The sequence below is a fragment of the Mauremys mutica genome, chromosome 3 (genome assembly GCF_020497125.1).
Source record: "Mauremys mutica isolate MM-2020 ecotype Southern chromosome 3, ASM2049712v1, whole genome shotgun sequence".
Classification (NCBI taxonomy): Eukaryota; Metazoa; Chordata; order Testudines; family Geoemydidae; genus Mauremys; species Mauremys mutica.
The window spans coordinates 210,039,137-210,063,084 of record NC_059074.1 but is presented as its reverse complement, the minus strand read 5'-3'; the positions used below and the strand labels follow the sequence as shown (position 1 = coordinate 210,063,084).

The 23,948-nt window shown below is 53.9% G+C and overlaps 1 protein-coding gene across 2 annotated transcripts in view; it reads right to left on the bottom strand.

Moving 5' to 3' along the window:
* PYGB (glycogen phosphorylase B) overlaps nucleotides 1-23,948 on the bottom strand; it is a 45,512-nt gene that overhangs the window by 3,741 nt on the left and 17,823 nt on the right. The window contains exons 3-19 of one of the 2 annotated variants that reach the window (XM_045009027.1): nucleotides 23,544-23,622; nucleotides 22,936-23,039; nucleotides 21,909-22,040; nucleotides 17,658-17,769; nucleotides 15,987-16,069; nucleotides 15,595-15,738; nucleotides 14,847-14,939; nucleotides 12,826-12,972; nucleotides 11,992-12,155; nucleotides 10,117-10,231; nucleotides 8,331-8,432; nucleotides 5,991-6,138; nucleotides 5,309-5,367; nucleotides 4,195-4,336; nucleotides 2,715-2,922; nucleotides 1,788-1,922; nucleotides 376-442 (exon numbers count right to left, since the gene is read on the bottom strand). In XM_045009027.1, the coding sequence (XP_044864962.1) occupies nucleotides 376-442; nucleotides 1,788-1,922; nucleotides 2,715-2,922; nucleotides 4,195-4,336; nucleotides 5,309-5,367; nucleotides 5,991-6,138; nucleotides 8,331-8,432; nucleotides 10,117-10,231; nucleotides 11,992-12,155; nucleotides 12,826-12,972; nucleotides 14,847-14,939; nucleotides 15,595-15,738; nucleotides 15,987-16,069; nucleotides 17,658-17,769; nucleotides 21,909-22,040; nucleotides 22,936-23,039; nucleotides 23,544-23,622 (2,034 nt within the window). Of the gene's footprint in view, nucleotides 1-375; nucleotides 443-1,787; nucleotides 1,923-2,714; nucleotides 2,923-4,194; nucleotides 4,337-5,308; nucleotides 5,368-5,990; nucleotides 6,139-8,330; nucleotides 8,433-10,116; nucleotides 10,232-11,991; nucleotides 12,156-12,825; nucleotides 12,973-14,846; nucleotides 14,940-15,594; nucleotides 15,739-15,986; nucleotides 16,070-17,657; nucleotides 17,770-21,908; nucleotides 22,041-22,935; nucleotides 23,040-23,543; nucleotides 23,623-23,948 lie in introns of those variants that run through there. The other variant, XR_006577867.1, reaches the window with a different exon arrangement.

The window sequence follows — 23,948 nt, the reverse complement described above, 5'->3', positions numbered from 1 at the left end:
TTCTGATAGTTCCCTCTGGGGCACCTGGCATTGGCCATTCTCAGAAGACAGGATACTGGGCTGGATGGACCTTTGGTCTGACCCAGTATGGCCGTTCTTATATTCTTATGTACAAGTTTTGGTGACATTTCTAGGACAGCAAAAGCCCTAGTGCGGATGTAGTTATATCGGCACAAAAGGACTTGTGCTGGGCTGGCTTATTTCACTTGCTGAACCAGTGTGTGCTAGCCTGCCACACGCTGTCTCTGTACTAGGAGGGTTTGCCAGCAGGGCTATGCTGGTTTAGCTTTGCCAGCAAACCCATGAGTGGAGATGAGGCCTTCGCGTTTACTGTCTGACCATCCACCCGTTGGCTGCACCACGGGGTTATCTTACCCTGTACAACTGGTCAACGCGGCCTTGACACTCCATGTAGGCCTGGTAGTCAGCAAACACTTTAAATCTGAAACCAGAGCAGAGGGGAGTGAGATGCTGAACTCAAGCCTGAGGCAGCTGCTCAGATCAGTGTGAACAATTCATGCTGCTGGAGGTTTCGAGCAGGAAACGTGCCGCTTGGTTTCTCCAGCGTTAGGGGCTGACGCAGGAAGCCGACACAGCCCTGAGCTGCTGAAGGAGCCTACGTGGCTATCACAGACTGAAGGAAACTGGTGCTGTTCCTTGGCTCTCGTTTCCCCTGTGCGTTCTGGGAGTGGCAGAGAGGTGAATCCCTGGCATTAGGCCAGAGACGATCGCCTGGTACCGGCTCCCCGCTCCCCTGCGGGAGCCCCAGGTCCGTGGCTGGGGAAGGGGTGTACTTGGCTGCAGGCCCAGCGGGGAGGGATTCTGAGGGCAGCACGGCTCAGAGGAGCCACAGGCTGTGCCATGGGTGCAGGGGCAGAAATGCCGGCCAGAGAGGCAGAGGTCCTCCACATCAGCAGCTTTTCCTTTAGAGAATCACTAGGAATCCAGGGCTGACCTCTGCTCTCTTCCAGGGTGGGGGGGGACCAGCCCTTCCCCCCCAAAACCACCCTGGCTGGAAGGAGGAGAAGGAAACTGGCTTGAGATTCATGGCGTTTTACCCTCCCCCAGGCGGCAGTAACCCAGGCACAGGCGGGTGGGGCCCTGGCCAAACGTGGGAAGCAGCCTGGGCCGCAGCACCAGGCTTACAAGTGCCGGGAAGGCCCCGGCTGGGGGATTCCTTCGCCTGGAGTCCACGTTGCTCTCCAGCCTCACGGTGGCGGCCCTTTCTTCTCTGAAGTCATTGGGGCGTAGGGAACGCTGGGGTAGGGGAGAGCGAGGCCCCGCCCAGGACAGGCCCTTAGCAAGAGGCGACCTGCGTCAGCGCGAGAAGGGGACCAGTGGATGAAACCGACGTGCACTGGGCCCGGCGTTATGCCGGCCATGGCTGCTGCACACTAGCGCTGGGGACTGGGATTCAAAGGCCAGAGCGTGGGGGCATCGCTCCGGAGCAGTGTGAAGTCCAGCCCCCTCGGCACCGTGAATGGGGCCCTCATGGGAAGGGGACCGGGGCTTTCACGAAGGGGCAGGTTGGACCTGGTCCCACGTCCTTAACTGGACTCCAGCTTTCATGGCCACCCAACTACATCTCCCCAGGATGGAGATGGATGGGGCATATTGCACCAGCGGGTCCTGGAGCTCTGTATTTCAGGCCTCATCCAAAGGCCATTGAGCCCAATGGTGAATCTTCCCATTGGCTTCAATGGACGAGGTCCACCATGAGGAGCATCCAGGATCACAGGGGCTTCCACACTGGATTGGAACGAAGGACCAAGTTCACTGGCTCTTACCTGTCGTGGTTCATCAACATATTGACGACATCCCGGAAACAGCCAGGGTCTTTAGGTGAGAAGAAGCCGCTGCTGAGCTGGTCGATGGCTTGTCTCAGCTCTGGAATGCGCTCGTAGTATTCCCTAGCATTGTACCTACACAGGAGAGACGCGCACGCTGCAGCCGGCTCCGTGCGGGGCGTATCCTCAAGTTGTGCTGGAGCAGGGTTTAGCGGCTGGGGACCTGTCTCCGTTCACGCGTCCAGGCTTCCTCCCGCCGGCAAGGGTGGGAGTTTAAGAGCTACTTAAGCAGACCCGGCCTCTCTGCTGGCCCGGACCTGCTGGACTCCGCGACGCAAGGGGACTGCGTGTGGAGTTGGTTTGATTTTTCAACACATGAAAAACGAAAACTGGTGCTACAGCTCAGATCCGCTGCAGCCACGTACCCCGGCAGCCACCGCTGCTTCCCAGGAGTGGTCGGGACTGGGGCTCGTTCCCCAGTGCTATGTGGGGGTGGGGGAAGTCTCACCGGCAACCTCTGCTAGTTGCTCCTTGGCATGGCTACGCAACGCAGCAGACGCACGACGGACAGTGCCTAGGACCAGGCCCCAGTGCCCCTCCCACCCCCTGCCAGGGCCAGAATGCCACACGGGCATGAGCGACGCTCCATGAGTCCCTGGCTCTGAATCCACCCAGAGCGACCTGTTACTGGCAGCCATTCCTGCTCCACTCCTGAGCGCTGACTCGGAGCCAGGCCCCGTCTCCTTCCCGCACGCGGCTGCACCTACTTCGCCCTCTCCCCTTTACACGCAACCGCTCACGTCCTTCCCCCAGCTGCCGCTCTGGCCCCCGGCCGGCTCGCCCTGTAACGCACGGGGCCATGGGGTATGCGCTGAGGACGCTCTGGCAGGGGGCAGCCTGGGTCTCCTGCGACGCTGTTCTACAAACCCTCGCTTGTCCAGCGCCTCCACGTCCTCCACCCGCATGCCGAAGATGAACAGATTCTCCTCGCCGGCTTCCTCCGCCATCTCCACGTTGGCCCCGTCCATGGTCCCGATGGTGAGGGCGCCGTTCAGCATGAACTTCATGTTCCCCGTGCCCGAGGCCTCGGTGCCGGCCGTGGAGATCTGCTGGGACAGATCGGCCGCGGGAATCACTGCGGGCGGGGGGGAAGGAGGCAGTTAACAGGCCGCTGTTCTTTACCCGTCGGCCCAGCTCTTACAGGGGCCAGCCTGCGGCGGGGAGGCAGGCGTGGCTGGCTGGGTCAGCACCGCGGCTCCTACGCGCCCCTGCCCAGCTGCTGGCACGGCAGCTCCTGGGGCCTGCTCAGTCCCCAGCGGCTCCGCTGGCCCCAGGGGCGGACAGAACGCAGGGTGCTCAAGCTCAGGACTTGGGGAAGGGAGGCACACAGTCGCCTCTGCAGCCCAGACCCAGAGCTTCCCGGCCACAGCCGAGGGGCTGGGCCGTCACCTGCAGTCAGGCTCTCCCAGTCACTCAGCACATGCCCCCATCCTCACCCCACTCCCAGGAGCCGCTAGCACCAGCCAGGAGCGCTGCACCCCAGGGACGTGTCCGCCCCCGGCTGGAGCGCCACTGACAACCCCTCCCTGGAGCAAGCAGCTCTGCCGAGCTCTCTTCCCAACGGGCGCCAGGAGACCACGATCCAGCCTGGCCCTTCCTCACAAGAGCCTGGGGGAAAGTGCAACTGGAAAATAACGCAGCTGGGGAGCCGAAGGTGAATCCATGGCCGGGCACCCGAGGATGCGGGCAGCCGGCTGCTCTGAGCAACCCCAGCGCCTCCTGCGGCAGAACAGGAGACGCCAGAGCGGCGCTACACATGGGTGCACGCTCCTGGTTCAGGGCTGCCCGGCCCGAGGGTTAAGGGGGCCGGGACATTCAAACACCCTCCAGGTCAGCCTGCCTGGAACGCAGGGCGAGTTTCCACGACAACGCACAGCCAGAGCTCCACGCCCGTTTGAACGCACAAGGTCTCGGACACGCGGCTCCGGTTCGGCCAGGATGGGGAGCACACAGATATCGCCCTCGGGGCTGCTCTCAGCTGGACCTCACTGCTCACGCGGAGGCACCTCGCCTCCCGCTGACACGAACAGACACATGGGAACAGAACAGCCAAGAGCTACACGGGCTGCACCCTCGTGGCGAGCTCCGTTCTGCCCGTGCAGCTTCTCTGGGACTTACGGCTGGAGCAGGGAATGCTGGGAAAGCTCCGAAGGGAGGTTTAAATGGAGACCCACATCCCTGTGCCTGCTCTGGCCAGATCCTCCCCATCCCCTTGTGCCGTGTTTCTCTGTCTCCCCCTTACTCCCAGCACTGCACTTAGTGAAAGCGGCTCATGGTTTCCCTTACCAACTGCACAGTCACGGCCAACTCACAGCATCCACGCAGGCCACCCCCTCTGCTGTCTCACCTTTCTCAGCAAAGGACACCCTGTAGTTCTCCAAGAAGATGACTCTGAGTCTGTCTCCTATATAGGGATCGTTATTGACAACGTCCCCGATGGACGTGATCAGTTTGATAATCATTTTGGCCATGTGGTAGCCGGGAGCTGCCTGCAGAGGGGGACGGAGACACAGAAAAAGTTAAATAAAGAAATGCGCGGTGAGGCGGAAAGGAGAGACCCCCGGGGGGCTGGAACAATGGGTGTAGTGGGGGTGCTGAGAGCCATTGAACCAAACCCTGGATTTGATGGAGATCACTTCAAGCCAGGGAATGCGGCAGCCCCCAGCACCCCTAGTTCCAGCCCCTCTGGCGATTCCAATCAAAACGGACGTTATCGAGGGGACTAGCCTAGGCGGGGTTCCTGGAATGGGAGGTGCACATGAGACGTGAGCTTGATCCGTTCTCTTCAAACAGTTTTTCAACAAGGTGGTGCAAGACCAATAGTGTTTGGGAGCCCAGGTCTTACGCTATTCATAGGGGCGGGGCAGTGAAAAGTCTTACGTTCACTCAAGAGGCCGGGGCCCTGCAGGCTTACACGGGGCACAACGCTTACATGTGGTTTTAAAAACGATATGCCAAGGGCCGTGTATTCTGAGAGAAGCAGGCACCGCAAGCGGCCGCTGCAGTTGCTCCCGAAGAGAAGACAACTACTGACCAGCTGCAGTCTCCAGGAGCAGGGCTGAGCAGAGACAAAAGAAAGGCTCTTTCAAACCAAAGCATCGGCTCTGGCCAGTGCTGGGACGCAGAGAGCCCTGAACGGCACCAAGACGATGCAGACGCGGCCACGGTGGAGTGAACATCCAAAGCCCACTGGAGTCCTGCAAAGATCCCCCGTGACGTCCCCAGGCCAATCCCTTCCTCACTGGGCTCCCTCTGCCAGGCCTCTGCCTTCACCTCCGTGCTCTTCCTCCGTGTCTGCTCAGCGCTAAGAACGGGGGGCGGAGCCTGTCTTTACCGACCGGAAGCCAGGAGGCCAGCAACACACGCGCTGACCAAGTCTCCCTCCAGCAGGAGGCAGAGATACGCACCCAATTCAGCATATCGAACTGTGCTCAAAAGGAAGGGTTAACGAAACGACTCACCTTTCCCCCAATCATCACCGTCCTGGGCACAAAGGACTTTGATGGGTCTTTTCTCATGCCTGAAAGATGAAGAGGATAAATTAGAGTAATTCAGGGTGACGCTGCAGAGTAACAAAGATGTTCTTTGGCTGCAGTAGCAGCTGGAGGCACCAGTACTGAACAGGACCCCATTGTGCCTGGTGCTGTACAAATACGGAACGTGTGGTCACTGCCTTAAGGAGTTTATACTCTAAGTAAACAAAACTATAGACACCAGATCTGCATCTGCTTCTGTGCTAAGCCTTCCAGTCACGACCGCCTCAGAGCACCATCAGCATTTCCATAAAGACACAAGAATTGACATTGACCATCTGCTCCCAGAGCAGAAATTGGGCTCTGGTATTTCTGGGGCACAACGTGACCGTTGGGGTTATACAGCCCATGTTATCCAACAGTAATGTGGGTCTTTGGAAGTTAGAAAACCCATCTGCACTGAAAATACATATTTAGGAACCAAACATTGCTTGGGAAAGGATCAACAACAAGGCCAGAGGGGCAGAACTTTGTAAGACAAACCCAGTCCCTCCCTCCTCCCCCAGACTGGCAGCTGGGGGCACAGCCCTCCATCCTGCACCCAGAGGGCCCCCGGGTCCCAGTGAACCAGGCAGCCACGCGGAGAGGTGGGAGTGAGAGCCCAGCTCACGGTTGTAGAGGGTGATGACGTGCAGACAGTTGAGGAGCTGCCTCTTGTACTCGTGAATCCGCTTCACGTGCACGTCGAACATGGAGGACGGGTTGATTTTCACTTTGTACTTCTCCTCCAAGTAGGCTGAGAACTTGAGCTTATTCTCCTGGGAAGGAAAGTGGAGAGACAGCTGAGTACCCGTCTGACAGCTCGTCTGTCACGGTGCAGCCGGCTGGAAAACAGCTCCTGGCAGATTCTCTCTCTGCCCGGTGAATATTTACCAAGTCCCTGCTCTGTCTGATTCACAGCAGGGCCTCGAACCTGGGTTTTCCCATGTGACAGCCTCACCACCGGGCTGCTGGCGACACTGGGGTGGGTTTCTTTCTCTCTCTTTCCCACAATTCCTTCCTGGACCTGCGGAGCTTTCCCAACAAAAGTTCCATTGAAACCGACACATTTCCAGGAAGAGTTTTGGTTTTCATGAATCGCCATTTTCTGATAAAAAAACATTCTGACCAGCTCCAGTCACAAGTGCTCAGCACCGTGGGTTGGGGAGTGAGTGGTGAACTCCCCCCATCCGGGGATTCGTAGGACAGGTGTTTTCTACCCGCACACCAGACACCTGCAGCCAAAGCTAATGCCACTGATTGCTTGACAAGCGTGCAAATGTACGCTGTGTGCACCTGTCTGGAAATGCACGAGGAAATCCCTCTTCCTCACAGCTTGAAACAACACTCCAGGGAACCTCTGGGATGGGCAGACGGCTGCCTGAAGCAAGGACTGAGCAGCAAGGTAGACTGGGGACTGCTCAGGCAGTGCAAGAACAAGGGGACAGTCACTGAAACTGAAAAAGCCCAAATTTCAAACTGATCACTTGAAATCATCTTTGCACAATGTACAATTAGCTTGTGGAATTCACTGCCACAAGGTATCATGGAGGCCCTGATCTTAGCAGTATTAAAAAGGGATCATTTATACAGATAACAAGAGTCACACGGGTAAGGGTAAAAAAACCAAGACTTTTGGAAGGGCTATAAACCTTCATGCTCCAGAGCACAAACCAACACCCAGCTGATGAGGGTCAGGAGGAAACTTTCCCTGAGGGCACATTATCCCATAACTGCCGGGCTTTCTTGCACCTTCCTCTGGAGAAGCTGGGCCTGGCCACTGTCAAAGACAGGATGGGGTGGGCGACATGGTCTGCTCCAGTCTGGCGATTCCCAAGTTCCTGCCCAGCCAGCTGTAGAAAGCTGGGGCCAGATGGAAGATGTAAGTTGAGCAAGGAAGAGAGAAGCCAAGAGGAAAGCAGGAGGAAGGAAAGGGCACAGAGGGGGGCAGAGAACAGAGAAGCAGCAAAGACAGTATGAGAAGGAGGAAGAATGGGAGAATTGGGGAAGACCAGATGAGCAGGGGTAGGAGGAGGCAAGAATGGAACTACGGAATCGGGAGAAGGAGAGAAGACAGCGAGAGCGTGAGAGAGGCCGGGGGGGGGGGGGGGTTAAGAAGATAGAAATGGGAGGAGCATTTCACTCCCAATGGGGCACGGACAGACATCTAGAAATGGGGACAAATCCAAAGCGGCCTGTTGCCTCCAGCACAAATCTCTTTGTTGCTGCAGCAAAACCTGGCCTGGTCCACTCTGTCGGGTCTCTTCTATTAGAGTCGGTCAGGAATCTTCCATTGATGTTTTTCGCTGGAAACGGTGGTTGCAGCAAAACGAACGTTTCCCATTAGAAAATGTTGATTGTGCCAAAACGTCCTGATTTTCCATTTGGAAAATCAAATAATTAAAACATTTCCTGCTGGTTCAGCATTAATCTGTGTCCACCCGAGCCACCGCGGTGCCTCAAGGGAACTAGTTCCAGTACATCAAAGCCCATTTCCTCCTATGGATTAGGCTCCTGGCCAGATTACATCTCCGATGATGCACCAAGATGTCCGTTCTGACTGAGCTGTCACAGTGCATCATGGGAGATGTAGTGGCCATGGAGCCTGGCTCAAACTACAGCTCCTGCGAGGCAATGAAGCAGCTCAGGCAGGCACAAGTTAATGCTGTGCTGCCCTGAATCAAATTGTTTCAAAGTTTCCCAATGAATATTTTTCAGAACTTCTCATTCTGGAATGAGTTTTGGTATTTCAACTTTTCAACCTGAGTCGGACAAAAATGGGACAATCCTGCACTGTCAGGGGAATGGGCTAGACCAGCTAATGGGTCCTTTCCATCTCGAGATTCTATGGGCCCAGTTCTCTGCCAGGTGAACCACCACTGATGTCAATGGAGCTGCACCCATCTGCCCCCAGCAGAATTTTCAGCCTGAGAACTAGGCTATGAACTAGTTGCCCTGATGTCCACGTTACCTGTTTGACTTTGGCCACATCCCGGATAAACACCTCATCATCGACAAAATCCAGCAACTTCTTCAGCTGGCTCAGATCCGTTACAAAATCTTCTCCGATTTTCTAAGGAAATAAAACTGGAGATGAATGTCCTTTGCTGGATGTCTCACTTGCTGCATAATGTCATTTCCCTGCTAGAAATGCCTCAGTCCTGACTGGGAATGAAAAAAAAGCCGGGCTTGGCAAAAATATGGCACCAATTATCGTGGCTGGGTTATTACTATGCATTGTTTTAGAGTTTAAATGTATTGGGAATAAATGATTGGTACAAAAACATTTTAATCTATCACACAATTCCACAGCACTCCCATACAGCTAAGCAAAGAAAGGCTGTATGTGCCGGGAATTACTTCCAGATGGACAGAGTATTTGCAGTGTATTATCAGCCACTAGATGTCTTTGGGCTTGGCTACACTTACAGTTTGCAGCGCTGGTAGTTTGCAGCGCTGGTCATCCAGCTGTGTAGGAGCAGCGCTGGTGTGTGGCCACACTCACAGCTACCAGCGCTGGTGTGTGGCCACATTTGCAGCATTTCCAGCGCTGTTGGGAGTGATGCATTATGGGCAGCTATCCCAGCATTCAAGTGGCCGCAACGTGCTTTTCAAAAGAGGGGGGTGGAGTGGGGTCTAGTGTGACAGGGAGCGGGGGGGAGAGAGAGAGTGGATTTTTGGAGCCAACACTGTGTGTTAGCTTCCTGACTTGAAAAATCAGAACATTTTTCCGACCCCTTAGTCTTAACTCTTAATTGCAAACAGCCTGCAGGCAACAGGACTCCCCACTGTTTCCCTGCCTGCCTCTATTTGATTGTTTACAGCCAGGTACAGATGATCACAGCAAACAGGAGCTTTGTTTGTTTTTTAGATAGCAGCAGCGGCAACGGAGGAGCTCCACAGAGCTCGTTCACAACAGGGAGGAGGATCTCATTTGATTGTTCACAGATTGATCACAGCAAACAGGAGCTGATAAACAGCTCCGGTAGAAACGGAGCTCCGGAGGTTCACAACAAAACAAAGAGAGGCTGCATAACAAAACAAAGGGAGTAATTTAGTTAAAAGCATTCTGGGATATCTCCTTATTCCCTGGAGGCCAATAAAAGCGCTGGTGTGTGTCCACACTTGATGAGCAGCGCTGGATCACCAGCGCTGCAATCGCTACACCCCAACCCGGCCAGGTGTACAGCCAGCGCTGCAGCCAGGGAGTTGTAGCGCTGGATGTGCCTTGCAGGTGTGGATGGTTACTAATTGCAGCGCTGGAAAGCCTCTACCAGCGCTGCAACTTGCAAGTGTAGCCAAGCCCTTAGTGTGCTGTATGGAGTTCCTGGCAAGGCGTTGTCCTGGTAAACAAAGGAGACAAAGCTGGAACTCAAGGTGTGTGGGAGCCAATTTGTGTGAGTAGCTGTAGCTATTTCCTTTAGTGCACACCCCATTTAAGACAGACTGTCGTTCCATATATCATGACACCAAAGGAGGTGATGCTGTTCCGATTTTATCCTCAGCCCAAGGGAAGATGGAGCCAAAGGTCAGCAGTCTTTGATTAACTCCTGATGGCTGATTTTAAAGCTCAGCCATCATTGCATGTGTGTGTCAGATGTTCAAGTGAGACAGCTGCCCCTCTAGACTTGCCTGGATCTACACATTTGCCTGGACTGAGACCTGCTGAAGATCTGGCCCCATTTGTTTACAGTGCTCTGAAGACTATTTTGTGAACAAACACTCAGGATTAAGTAGCTCCCGTTGGAGTGGCTCACCTCAGCAATTACACCTGCAAGTCCTGGGTTGCACAGCAAGAGCCAGCGCCGTGGAGTGATGCCGTTCGTCTTGTTCTGGAATTTCTCTGGTTCCATCTCATAGAAATCTTTGAATCTGAAATGCATGGGCAGTAGGGGAGACACTGAACAGGTCCATTCCCCACGGAGTTTTATAAAACTGTAACCTCAGATGCTCCTGACTCTATTTATAACTCCAGCTGAAATCTTTCTGTTGACATCAATTGGAACTGCACTAGGCCCTAAATAAATCTGATAATTACCTGTGATCCTAGCTGCTGAAACTGTGATTCCAAACCTAGGTGATGAATCTACCCAAAGGCTGCTTCTCTCTCTTGCACAAGGCCCTGATCTACAGTCCCCTCCATCACCATGGGATGGCCCCCTTCCTTTTTAGGAGCAAGTGTGGGGAAGGGGTTTGCAAGGGTGTACTTAGATTTTCAGAAAGCCTTTGACAAGGTCCCTCACCAAAGGCTCTTAAGAAAAGTAAGCTGTCTTGGGACAAGAGGGAAGGTTCTCCCATGGATCAGTAACTGGTTAAAAAATAGAAAACAAAGGGTAGGAATAAATGGTCAGTCTTCAGAATGGAGAGAGGTAAATAGTGGTGTCCCCCAGGGGTCTGTGCTGGGACCGGTCCTATTCCACATATTCATAAATGATCTGGAAAAAGGGATGAACAGTGAGGTGGCAAAATTTGCAGATGATACAAAACTACTTAAAATAGTTAAGTCCAAAGCAGACTGCGAAGAGCTACAAAGGGATCTCTCAAAACTGGGTGACAGCACCAAAATGGCAGATGACATTCAATGTTGATAAATGCAAAGTGATGCACATTGGAAAACAGAATCCCAACTCCAACTATACATATAAAATGATGGGGTCTAAATTAGCTGTTCCCACTCAAGAAAGATCTTGCAGTCATTGTGGCTAGTTCTCTGAAAACAGCCACTCAATGTGCAGCAGCAGTCAAAAAAGTGAACAGAATGTTGGGACTCATTAAGAAAAACGATAGATAAGACAGAAAATATCATAATGCCTCTATATAAATCCATGGTATGCCCACATCTTGAATACTGTGTGCAGATGTGGTCATACCAAAGATATATTGAATTGGAAAAGGTTCAGAAAAGGGCAACAAAAATGATTAGGGGTATGGAACAGCTTCCATATGAGGAGAGATTAATAAAACTGGGACTTTTCAGCTTGGAAAAGAGATGACTAAGGGGGGGGGAGATATGATAGAGGTCTATAAAATCATGACTGGTGTGGAGAAAGTGAATAAGGAAGTGTTATTTACTCCTCATAACTAGGGATCACCAAATGAAATTAATAGGCAGCAGGTTTAAAACAAACAAAAGGAAGTATTTCTTCACACAACGCACAGTCAACCTGTGGAACTCTTTGCCAGAGGATGTTGTGAAGGCCAAGACTATAACAGGGTTCAAAAAAGAACTAGATAAGTTCATGGAGGACAGGTCCATGAATGGCTATTAGCCAGGAGGGGCAGGGATGGTGTCCCTGGCCTCTGTTTGCCAGAGGCTGGGAGTGGGCAGCAGGGAATGGATCACTTGGTGATTCCCTGTTCTGTTCATTCCCTCTGGGGCACCTGCCATTGGCCACTGTCGGAAGACAGGATACTGGGCTGGATGGACCTTTGCTCTGACCCAGTGTGGTCATTCTTATGTAACAGGCTTTGTATGGCCTGCAGAGTCTCTACAGCTGGTGCAAGGAGGAAAGAACCCAGCTTGACACTCAGCTTCCAGGCTAAGTTTACAGGGCTAAGCAGTGAGGAAAAACAGCCTTTCCCTGGCAAAGCCAGCCCTGAACAAGAGGCTGCTCTGCGGGTGAGTCACTCACACAGAATTCTTCACGATTTCGGAGTGAATCCTGGCCACCCCATTGACAGCGTGGGAGCCGATCACACAGAGGTGGGCCATATTAATCCTCTTGCAGTCCCCTTCCTCGATCACGGACATCCTGCGCAGACGGTCTAGGTCTCCGGGGTAGAGGGCGGCCACACGCTGCCGGGACACACACACAAACGTCAGTGGCACAGCCTTAAAATGCAGACAAGTGGCCAGACTGTCACTGGGGCCACCCCCAGCCTGGGGGAGTCAAAGCCCTCCTGACACTGCTGGTGGCGGGGGGGGCGGCTACTCGGGGTACACCCCCGAGCAGGGGGTGGAGCTGCTGCTCTGCCACTCCCCGAGTGCCAGTGAGGAGCAAAGGGGGGGGGCGCCTTGAAGCAGGAGCGGGGTCACAGCGCCCCCTAGGGCTGCTCCTGGGTGGGTGCACCCCACATGTTTAAATTTTTAGGGGGTATTTTCAAAGGCAGATGAGGCACCAAGGACCTACAGGGGCCTTTACCAGCCCCTCCCTTCCTGACGGTGACAGGGACCAGGCGAGCAGTGCTGGAGGCTAAATACCGCTATTTATCCACTGAGAACCCAGCACAATGTCCTGAACCACCCGGAACAGGGCAGCTATGGGGAGAGACGGCAGAGCCACTGCCGGGCAGGGAGCGGCAGCTCAGAGCGACAGTGATTCTGAGCTGCAAAGACTCGTCCGTGGGAAGCGCGACGAGAACAGCAGATCCACGTCCTACAGGCCAGGCCTGGGCTGTGGGACCTGGACGAGACCAAGTCCCTGTCAACTGGGGCCAGCTCCTGTTCCCGAGCCCGAGCCCCTCACATCCAGATGTCTTTGGTTGATGGTATAAATGATCTCCAGGTGGCGCGGCAGCAGCTTCTCGAACATGGTGACTGGCCAGCGCTCCAGGGCCTCGGGCAGCACGGTGTGGTTGGTGTAGGCGCAGGTCCGCTTTGTGACCTCCCAGGCCTGGGGAGGGACAAACACGCTCACATCACACGACTGAGACGCTTGAGTCTAACTGACGTCATTGGGCTCATTACTGGGGCGTCTGGGTGAAATTCAACAACGGGTCAGACTAGGAGCCCCCGCAGGTCCTCAGCATCTAACTGATGGCCATACGTGGGGTGGGGAAGGAATCTTCCCCCAAGTCACCTCGGTCCCTCCTGTTCCCTGCCCGGGGCACACGATTGTCTAGTCTGCTTTGGCTGCGATACCCTGCTCGGAGTTCAGTTGTCGGGTGGTGCGACAGTAACTCATTGGCTGGTTCCTTCTGGCCTGAAACTGTCAGACTGTGACAACATCTCAGAGCAGAGGGGTGGCACTGCCCAGAGACAGGGAATCTCTCTCTCGCTCACTCACTCGCGCACAGAACTGACAGCACCAGATTCTGCCGGTATCTCTAACAGCGCTGCACAGTAATGACCTTTCAGCGCTCAGACTGGCTCGGCTGGGCCAACGACATGTTTTTGCATCAGAAAATGCCGACTCACGGCCCTACTAACAGGAAGGGGTCGGCTCCGATGAATCCCCTGGTCCCAAACATTTTTAAGAAACAAAACTTTGGATGCTGTCGAAAGGTCCCATTTTAACCGTCTCAAACCCTAGAAAGGCACGTCTTTCAGTTCATGACGGTTTCCATTTGTTAGTTAATTTATACTAAAAAAAAAAAAGGGTAAAACACAAAATTTAAAAGGTCAAAATCGAAAGGAAACATTGCTGTTGGCCCAATCGGAATTTGCATTTATTTATTTATTTTTGGTTCACAAAAATTTTCAAGATTTCGAGTTTTCATCCTGCCTTGGGGCAGGGAAAGGGTGCGTCAGGTGCACGGGCACACCCTCGGGCCCTTGATCAGAGGCTGGGCTCAGGGTGGAGCCCGGGATTGGGGACCTCACAAGCGAGCAGGAACTCAGAGCCCAGGCTCCAGCCTGGGCATCTACACTGCAATTCTACAGCCCTGGTCAGCGCCCACAGGCAGGGGCGTTTTACTGCAGTGTAGACATACTCCAAGGCTCTTACAGAGTCACCCTATAGGCCAATGGCTCGGCCCTCACCTGGGATGTGAGAGCCTCAGGTTCAAATCTGCGCTCCAATCAATAGCTGTATGAATTTACTCTGAAGCCAATTAGTCCTGGGCCCTCCCGAAGCTCTGCCAGGCCTATCCAGAGCAGCCTCCCCTTCTGCTAGGTCACTTTGCTTCTTCTCCGTGAGATCTCTCCCCATCACCCCGGCCAAAGCGTGCCGGCAGGGGGCACTTCCTGCCCACCAGGAGGGTGACCAGGACTCCAGTTACAGAAAAGAGCCTGCGTGTGTCGGGGGAGGAACAGGACAGAAAGTGGACCCAGCTGTGGGGAGGGAGGGGGATGATGTGGGAGAAGTGAGCGCAGTGGAAATGGAGTGGGCGGGACAAAGCCCTGGCTGGGATGGTTTAGTTGGGGTTGGTCCTGCCTTGAGCAGGGGGTTGGACCAGATACCTCCTGAGGTCTCTTCCAACCCTGACATTCTATGGGAGGCGGGGAGCGGGGAAGGGCCCAGCAGAACAGAAAGAGAGGTGGAGATCAGACAGCAGGAGAAACTGCGAGGCAAGAAGCTCTTGGGGAAGACACGGTCAAGAGGGACCCTGGCCACTGTGGGCAGCTCCCCCATCGCTGCAGAGAGGAAGCAAGAGGCAGCGAAGACAGGAGGGCTCGAGCGGGAGAGTAAAGTTCCCGGCTGGGGAGAGGGTCAAAGTCAGGGTTAAACGAGGCTCTCCTGGGTCTTGCCAAGGCCACTCGCCTGCAAGAGTGGGGGAGGCAGGGTCTGAACACAGGCACGGCCCAGCTCTGCCCCCTCCCACTCACCTTCTCCCACTCCATCTTCTCCACGTCCACCAGGATCCGCATGAGCTCCGGGATGGAAAGTGCTGGGTGAGTGTCGTTCAGCTGAATGGCGACCTGCAACGGAGACATTCCCAGGTGAGACGCACTCGTGGGGACACGCTCCTGCACTCCAGGGCAGTCCCAGGCCCGGTCTACACTACACACCTTTGCCACATAGCTACATCAGCGCCGAGTGTGGGAACTCCCCCGCCCCCCGGCTAGCCGACTGCACGGTCCCAGCAAAATGCTCCGCGTGGACACAACTATCCTGAAACAAGCGTCTCTTCTGTTGACATACGAGGTGGCGGTGCAGCTCTGCCAGCAGAACTCCAAGGTCTCGAGGTCTTCACTAGAGGCTCTGCCGGCACAGCTATACCCGCCAATGCTCTGTAGAGCAGACAACCCCACAGGGCAGTCACTGGGCTAATTCAGCATCGATGGCCATCACCACCTGACGTGCACAAAGCCTCTGGGGAGGGATGGATGGATGCCCAGGAATGGCTCTAGCAGAGCTGGTCAATGTGCTTCCAAACATTCAAATGAAAAAGGGGCACATTTTTCACAAGAAACGTTCACTCTTTTGAAAGCAGCTGCAGGGGCTGGATTTCAGCACCTAAATCTTTGGGAATGTGGTCCCTAGTGCCTGCTTTGGAGAGCAATGTGATGGAGAGAGGCGCTGGCGGCAGCGCCTGGGGCGGCAGCACCTGCCACGGCTCTGCCAGGGGTTCACCTTGTCTGGGAAGGTCTCGAAGCATGTCCTGACTGGGTCTCGGGAGCCAAAGTTGGAAGACTTGAAACGGCGAATGATGTCCTGCAGGGTGGCGGCTACCACGAAGTATTCCTGCTTCAGCCGCAGCTCCTTCCCTTCAAAGAACTAGACACACAAGGCCCGGCATCAGCTTGGCTCTTGCTAGCATCCTGCCGCTGCAATGCACCCCGCTGCGGCTAACCGCCAGCTAGGTGCGGTGTGACCTGCTGGGGGGCCTCCGAGGTCAGTGGTGGCCAGTGGGCTCTGGGGCAGGCCCTAGGATGGCCCCTGCTCCTGCTCCGGCCCCCGGTGAATGTCTGCGAGGCACAATGCACCCGAGGGGCGAGAAGGCGTGTAGGGAAGGGGTCACTCACATTGTCATTTGGATACAGGACTCGGGAGATGTTTTCCGCCAGGTTTCGATCCAGCACAGCCTCGATATAATCGCCCACATTAACTGAGGAGAGAGACAGCATGCAGAGCCACACAGCCGCTAGGCGACACAGCTACCTTACCCCTAACACGCACACACCTTGGCACGTGTCCTTCACACAACCCACAGCAGGGAAGGAGGGAGGGAGCTAGGACCTGACACCACGGCCCCTGGAGCCAAGGTCCCTCCAGCTGAGATCAGAGCCCCGTGGCGCTAGGCGCTGCACATAACACAGGGTCAGTCCCGGTCCCCAGGAGTTACAGACTCAGCAGACAAGACCAAGGGTGGGAGTTTAGAGCTGAGTAACTGAGGCACAGAGAGATCATGTCACTTAACCGAGATCACAGGGGGCGTCTCTGGCAGAGCTGGGACCCCACAGAATCAGGGAAATGTGGGGCTGGCGTGGTCTGTTTTATCCAGGACTGGCCAATGAGCAGCGCTGAGGTGCACTGGATGACCAGGTGCAGCGGGGAAGATGGGGGAGCAGGAAAGCTTGCTTAGAGCAGGCTGTTAAAATGGCATCCCCAGGACCCGATTCCCCAGGCATCACTCCTGTTTCATGCCAGTGCCCGGCCCGGTCTTCACACACCTGCCAAGTTTTCTGCAGCTCCACATGACACGGTATGCAAATTATTGAAAGAGTCAATTTACATATTGATAAAGTCTTTGCATAACCTCAGAGACTTGGGCTTACAGTCAGTAGATCCTGCCCCAAGCCCTGGTGGAGCGGCACAGAACTTGGCAGCTCTGAGGCTGGGGGGGAACAGGGGTGGGTGGGTAGGTGGGAGGGTGGGGAACGGGTAGCTAGAAGCTGGCCAGGTTTAGTGGATGGATCCTGGGGTATCTGGGTCAATGGGGCTAGCTGCAGTCAGGGGGAGGCTGTGCAGAGAGGCGTGCTGGAATGTCTGGGGCAGGCGAGTAGTGGGGTCTCTCGGACAGGTGGGTGGGTGCTGCGATAGGCAGGTGATGTCTAGGAGGAGAGCTAGGGTCCCTCAGCAGGGCAAAGAGGACTTCCTGAGGCTCCAGGGTCTGGCAGGGGGAGCCTGGCACCGAGCTCGTTTTCTGCCCCACCGCTCCTCACTCAGCAGCCTCCAGCAGCATGAAGCCAGAGAGAAGCAGACCAGCGGCCTGAGACAGGCTCAATGGTGGCCTCTAGCAGCCACAGGTGGAACTTCAGCTTCTGGCCCATTCAGCCAGATGCCTGTTGTCCCAGTGGCGCTGCAGGCATGCGGGCAGGGCTGGGAAATACAGACTGTGGCATGGGATGGGTGACACCTGGCAGCCTGGCCTCATGGCTCCACACCTGCATTGCAGGTAAATGGACTGAAGGCTCAAATTTACTTGCCCTCCAATAGAACTGACATCTGAAGACTCAGAACAATTTTTATTTTGGCCAGAGACGCCAGCCCTGCCCTAACAAAGTGGGGGGACTGATTTAAATATACCCCTGGGTGTTAAGTGTCATTTACCGTGTGTGTTATTGTATCTGGGGGTCCCACTCTGCCAGGTGCTGTACACACACACACACACACACACACACACACGAGACTCCCTGCCGCAGCGAGATTCCAAGGTAAGCAATGAAGAGAGGCTGCAGAGAGACAGCACTTACACTCCTGAAGGTTGAAGTCATTGGGTGCTTTGGCAGACCACAGCCTCATTGTGTTAACGGTGTTGTTCTTGTATCCTGGCACGGGGGTATCATAAGGCATGGCAAGAACTACCTGTAAGAGGAGAATACATCACTTCCAATTAGCTATAGGATGTCCTCAGGGTGCAAAATAGGCAAGAAAACAACGTGTGTGTGTGTGTGTGTGTGTGTGTGTGTGTGTAGAACAGCAGAGAAATAAAATTCCTGGTTTACTGAAAGATCACACCAACTAAAATCCATTGGTTGCTATAATGGTCACGCTCTATATTATGGGCACATTTATCAATAGTTCATAAAAGGTTAATAAGTGATGACTAGACATAGTGTATTCTTATTCTTGTAGCAATAGCACCCAAGCAGCATGTGTTATAGATAGTAACTAGCACATCGGTAAAAGGTGCTATCGCTGACCTTTAGAACTGCTTAACCATTTTTTAAAACATCTATTAATTATTCATTCACGTGTTATAAATGTACCCTCACTGGCCATTAACATCCAAAGCATCCTGCAGATTCAATACCCATCTGTAGCAGAGATAGAATTGTGTAAAACCCACCACTACAGAAAGGCTTTTCCTCTCTGTTTCTAAGCATGTTTCCCCCAGAACCGCATTAGATGTTTCTTGAAATGTACTGGCTAAATTCCACAGGGCCTGTAAGTAAGGGTCGCACATGAGCTATTGCAGGTGCAGTAACCTGCAATCACAACTACACCCATCTAGGCCTTGATCCTGCAAAGACATAGGTACACGCTTACCTCTAAGCACGTGAGTATAACCCTGTTGGGCTTGTGCTTACAGTTAAGCAGGTTTGTAAGTGCCTGCAGGGTTGGAGGATTTGCAATGGTCTATCCCCCTGTGCTCCTTGGACAGTCTCCCAAGGAACACTCCAGGGAAACATGCGAGTTCCCTTCCCCTGGCGCACTGGGTGAGGAAGAGACGGTCACAGGGAGAGACTGAAGGTTCCCATGACAGCCACAGAAACAGCTCAATTGGAGCTGGGAAATCATGTGGAATCTGAAGGCTTCCTGAGCAGAGATTCCCCAGTCAGCACTAAACTGCCCTGACTCCAATTCCTCTTGCCGGAAGCTCAGGCGAGCTCATCGCTAGGTCAGTATCTGCATGGCTCAAAGCCTGCCAAGCAGCACACGTGGGACACCGTGACTTGTACACATCAGAGAGGAACCAAAATAAGGGATGCAAAGGGCAGCAGGGCACCCAAACGCAGGCCCCAACCCTGCACAGACTTAACACGTGCTTAGCTTTAATACGGTGAGTGTACGGCGCTACACGTGGCAGCACGGAAGTGTCTGCAGGATGGGGCCTCTACATGGGAGCCCATCGTAACGGAGATGTGCTGTCGGCTGAGAGCTGCGTGAATCTGCTCTTCGGAGCGTAATGCAGCAGTAGTGAGTTGTTATTTGCTTGTATTACAGCGCTGCCTAGGAACCCGAGGCCCGGGGCAGGGCACTGTTGTCTGGACAGGATACCTGGGCCCAGAGAGCTCACTATCAGGTGGTTTCCAGATACTCTTCCAACCCCAGAGCTCCAATTTTACTGCAGGGAAGGATACAGTAAGAGGAACCACTTACGTCAAATGCCTGTGCCAGGGACACATGGAAAGTGCTGTTCTGCCCTGCACCGTGACGCTGCAGAAATGGCAGCTTGGGAAGCTGGGGTTGGGATCTGCCAACGGCTTTCAGCTTGCAAGTCTCCGGCTGGGCTCCGAGTTCTGCTGCTTTCTTTCCCTCTCCCCCATGCCATCCCCAGCATGAAAGATGCTGCAGGATCAATTCTGCCTTGGTGACTCTAGCGGAGCAGAACCGGAGCATTTTGAAGCCACGAGGCCCAGCTGTGAATGACAGCCCCAGGCACAAGAAGGTGGGGACCCAGCGCCAAGCGCTCACCCGTCACGAGTCCAGCCCCCAGTAACCACAGGCCTGGCTTACACACCATGGGGTTGTAAAAATAACACACTTGGGGCTCTTCTGCTTTATTTGCCTTCTGGTATTTGAACCTTCAGAATTCAGATTTTCAAGTTTTTCACCACTCCCATGAGGATTAGACACATGGCTTTTTTATCTGAAAGCGAGGAGTCTCTCAGAACCAGCTGACTCCAGGAGCTGGGGCTTTAATGAAAGCACCAAATTTCCTGAGCCTCACAATCAAATGGAAAGAGTGGTCACGCTGCCAGCCCAGGATGAGTTACAACAAACAGCCTTTTATCTGCAAGCTGAGCAAGTTTGCTATGGAAACCCGTGAGAGACCATGAACAGGGAGTTCTGGGGGCTCGCTACAGACAGGATGGGCTGTGGTTGGTGTGCTGGGCTGAGAGGTCAATTCCCTGTCCTTGCGCGACCCTGGACAAGTCACTTAGTCTCTTAATGCCCAGCTGTACCACGGGGATAAATCCCCTGAAATACACCCCCGGGAGCTGCTCTGCTGCTAGCGATGAAATACGCTGCCCAGACAGAGACCTGAGCTAGACAGACTGTGTCACTGCAGAACCAGAGCTGCTGCACCCAGGCACAGACAGACCATTCCACACCGTGATCATGTCTCTGATGCTGCTTTACACTGCCAAGCTCTTCAGACTCTCGCTTACACAGCAGGCAGGGCTGCCCTGCTACCAACCTTGGAATGCCTGAAATGTGGCCGACGCTGGGTGTGGGGCAGAGGCAGGATTTGGGAGGAGGGGTCCCAGGAGGAGGGTCACGAAGCTTGAATGAGCTGTGTTATGCCGTCAGACCCACCTGCTCCTTCCCAGGCAAGGCTGGTTTTGTTCTTGCTAGCGCCTGAGACGGAGGGGCAATGCTTAGCACACTGGGTGCTGCTGGCATTTGTGAAAATCTATTTAGGTGCCTAATCAGGAGCCGAGTCCTTTTGAAAAATCCAGCTCCGGATCTGGGGGCTGAGCACTCGAAAATCTGGTCCCATGCTGCCAGGCCATCAGTTAATGTTTATTTCCACCCACACATCACATTCCCCTGCAACATACGCTGCTGTGTGACTCAGCTGCTGGGTCCTTCCTACTGACCAGCAGAGAGCTAGAGCTCGCCATGCTGCTCTGAGAATGAGCAGCATCAGCAGCCGGAACAGAAAGGCTCACTCAGAACTCACATCGGTTAGTATATTAACCCTATCTTAGAGATGAGGAAACTGAGGCACAGAGAGACCAGCTGACTAGCCCACCCTCACACAGGGAATTGTGGCAGACATTCAGAACCCAGATCTCCCTGTTCCCAGCCTTACCTCCCCTGAGCATCTTCCCTCTTGTCTAGGGAGCATGTACGAGAGGCCAGGCTCTGGTCCCGCAGGTGGTAAGTAAGTAGCATGGGAGGAAAACTCCCCTTCTCCCCTGTTGGGTGCCTCTCTGGGAAAGCACCCAGGACTATACGCAATAATCACTGTTATCTGGCAACTTCTGGATTAAAAGACCAGATTTTAGAAATTCACACTTATTAAAACACCCGGAAATCAAACGTTTCAAGCCAAGTGTGAAATTCTGGACCCACTGAAGTCAATGGCAGTTTTGCAATTGACTTCAATGGGGCCAGGACCTTTACCCCTGTTGTTTAGGTCATTTGGCTCATTTTAAACAGCTCCTGCTTCTCTCTTCATAGAGCTGCTCTCACTTCCATCAGCGCCACTCAGGCTTCAGGGCCCAAACGTGCTAGGCGCTGTACAAAACACAGGATAAAAGAAGATATCCAGCAACTGCAAATAACAACTGACTAATCTTCTCCACCCAAACCTTCCAGACTATCTAAAGCCACAGAGAAAATCCTATAAAAAAAATCTCCACTCACACTGGCTTTGAGATATAAACAGCCAGAAAAAAGGGTTGGAAGATTTGCCCCAAATTGAGGGAAGAAAAATAAACCACCCACCAGGAGTTTCAATCTCCACCAACCTGCACTGGTGTAAACCCGGAGTAGCTCCACTGAAGTCTGTGTAAGTAAAGGGAGAATCGGGCCCTGAACAGTCTGACGCTAGGTATGTTACTGCAGCCTGCCTGATTTGTCTTGGCAAACGATCACCGCGTGAACCGTAGGCAGTCTGGTTTAGAGTTGGCAAAGCCGGGAGTGGGGCTGGGATTACGTTTCTAACGAGAGACCCAGCTTCAAACTTAGTTTGGGACAGCCCAGCGTCCCTCCCTAGTCGCATCTGGCCATGTCACTACCATTCCCAAAGTGAGGGGGGACCTTTATACCTGAGTATCGATCCACTTCACACCCTCTGCAGTGTGCTCCACTCGGCCATAGAAATGCACAGGAAGCATATACTCAGGGCGGGCTTTTTCCCAGGGGTTGCCATAGCGCAGCCAATCATCAGCTTCCTCCACCTGAAACATACCAACAACGGGAGGTTATTCTAGCCAGGGCCGAACTAGGTCTCTGCTAAGAAGGAGATTCTTGTAATCGGCATTTAAAATTAAAAAAAAAAAAAAAACCCGAGCTTTAAAAAAGGAGTTTTAAAAGGAGACACACGAACCTCCCTGAAACCCTAACCGTTAATGGCCGGATCCCCCACTGGTGCAGATCGGTGCACTCCACTGACTGCATGGAGCTGCTCCGTTCACACCAGCTGAGGATCTGGCCAGTAACTCTAGACAGCAGCATGGGCGTCCATGTTTGTTGTGCCTCCTTGATTCGTCTGCCAAATGGGCACAGCTGAGAGTACAAGGACAGGGCTCTGTCCGCCTGGTCACCCTTCAGAGTGCACCAGCGACCTGAATGCCCGTCAAGCGCTTCCTTTGCTCATGAACCATCAGCCGTTGCCAAGATTCTGCAGCTTGTTGCGGTGCTCACACCAGCGAAGAATCCAGCCCTTTCTCCCATAACTGCGCTGCCTTTGCAGGGCCAGCGTGAGTAAAAATGAACGACACAATCATTTGGGTCAGTAACGTAAGCTGCTGTCCGTCACAATACACAGAGGGACCGGCCACGCACTGGCACTCGGGAGATCTGGGCTCCGTTCCCAGGTCTGCCATGGATGCAATGTGTGACCTCCGACAAGTCACTTCATCTGCCTGGGCCTCGGTTCTCCATCCTCTGACTATTCAGACTGCAAGCTCTGTGGGGCAGGAACGACCTCACCCTACGTGTATGCAGAGCACCAAGCAAAAAGGGCCTGTTCTCCGTTGGGCCGTTAGGCGCGACAAGACCATCCACGATCGATTGTCAGAACAATCCAAGGGAATATTACAAACCGAATGCTGAACTCCCCCACCGACAGACCTGCCAGCCATCAACAATCTTCTGATTAAATATGCCAAATTCGTATCGGATCCCGTAGCCATAGGCTGCCAGTCCCAGCGTCGCCATGGAGTCGAGGAAGCAAGCTGAAACAGCAAAGCAAAAGATCCCTCTTAGGAGCAGGTTTGCAGAATCCCAGCTAGGACATCTGGGCCCGTGTCCACATCTCAGCCCTGTGACTTGCATGGGGCTACGGGCCTGAGACAATCAGCAGCTTTTCCTTTTTGGGACTCGGAATTTTTCAAAAATTGTGCACAACCAACGGGCTGAGAGGGGTGTGTGTGTGTGTGGGGGGAGGTTGTGAATTTCTAGCCTACTTTGGATTAGACTGGGCAACAGTCCCAAGGAGTAGAAAGATGGGTGCTAGGGGCTAGTGCTAGTGTAGGCAAGGCCTTGGGCCTCCTCCAGTGCTACCCAGACGTGTTAGAAGCCAGCTTGGGCAGCTGTGCCTACACCATGCCTGGCCAGTCGTTAGATGCAGTTAATTGCCCTTTGTAGAGGGAGGCTAATCAAGGAAGGCAGGGGCAGCGCTGCCACGTGGCCAAGCCTTGCAGAGGGTATCACTGGGAATACAAAGAACAGGGCATTACCTGCCAGGCGACCCAGCCCTCCGTTACCCAGGCCAGCATCTTCTTCGATTTCTTCCAGCTCCTCCAAGTCCAGCCCCAGCTGTTGAGAAAGCAGCAACTTCAGCGCCAGGGCATCACCCCTACAGAGCCCTGCAGGCTTCCCTGCAGCCCTCCGAAGGGGAGAAAAAACACACCCAGGCTTCTCTCCCCCTCGGCAATCTAACTCCTCTGACAAATGACCCTATCCCGCTTCCAACCGCATTTTTATTAGGATCTGCAGGTTTCCTTTGCTACATCAAACACCAAACGCTTCCTGGTTGGCAACCCTCAAAACTACAAAGACCTCTAATCCAGGAAGGGATGGCAATCAGCCAATCACAGTACAACTCATACTGCTGGCTTATTTGCATAACGATTTGAGGATGA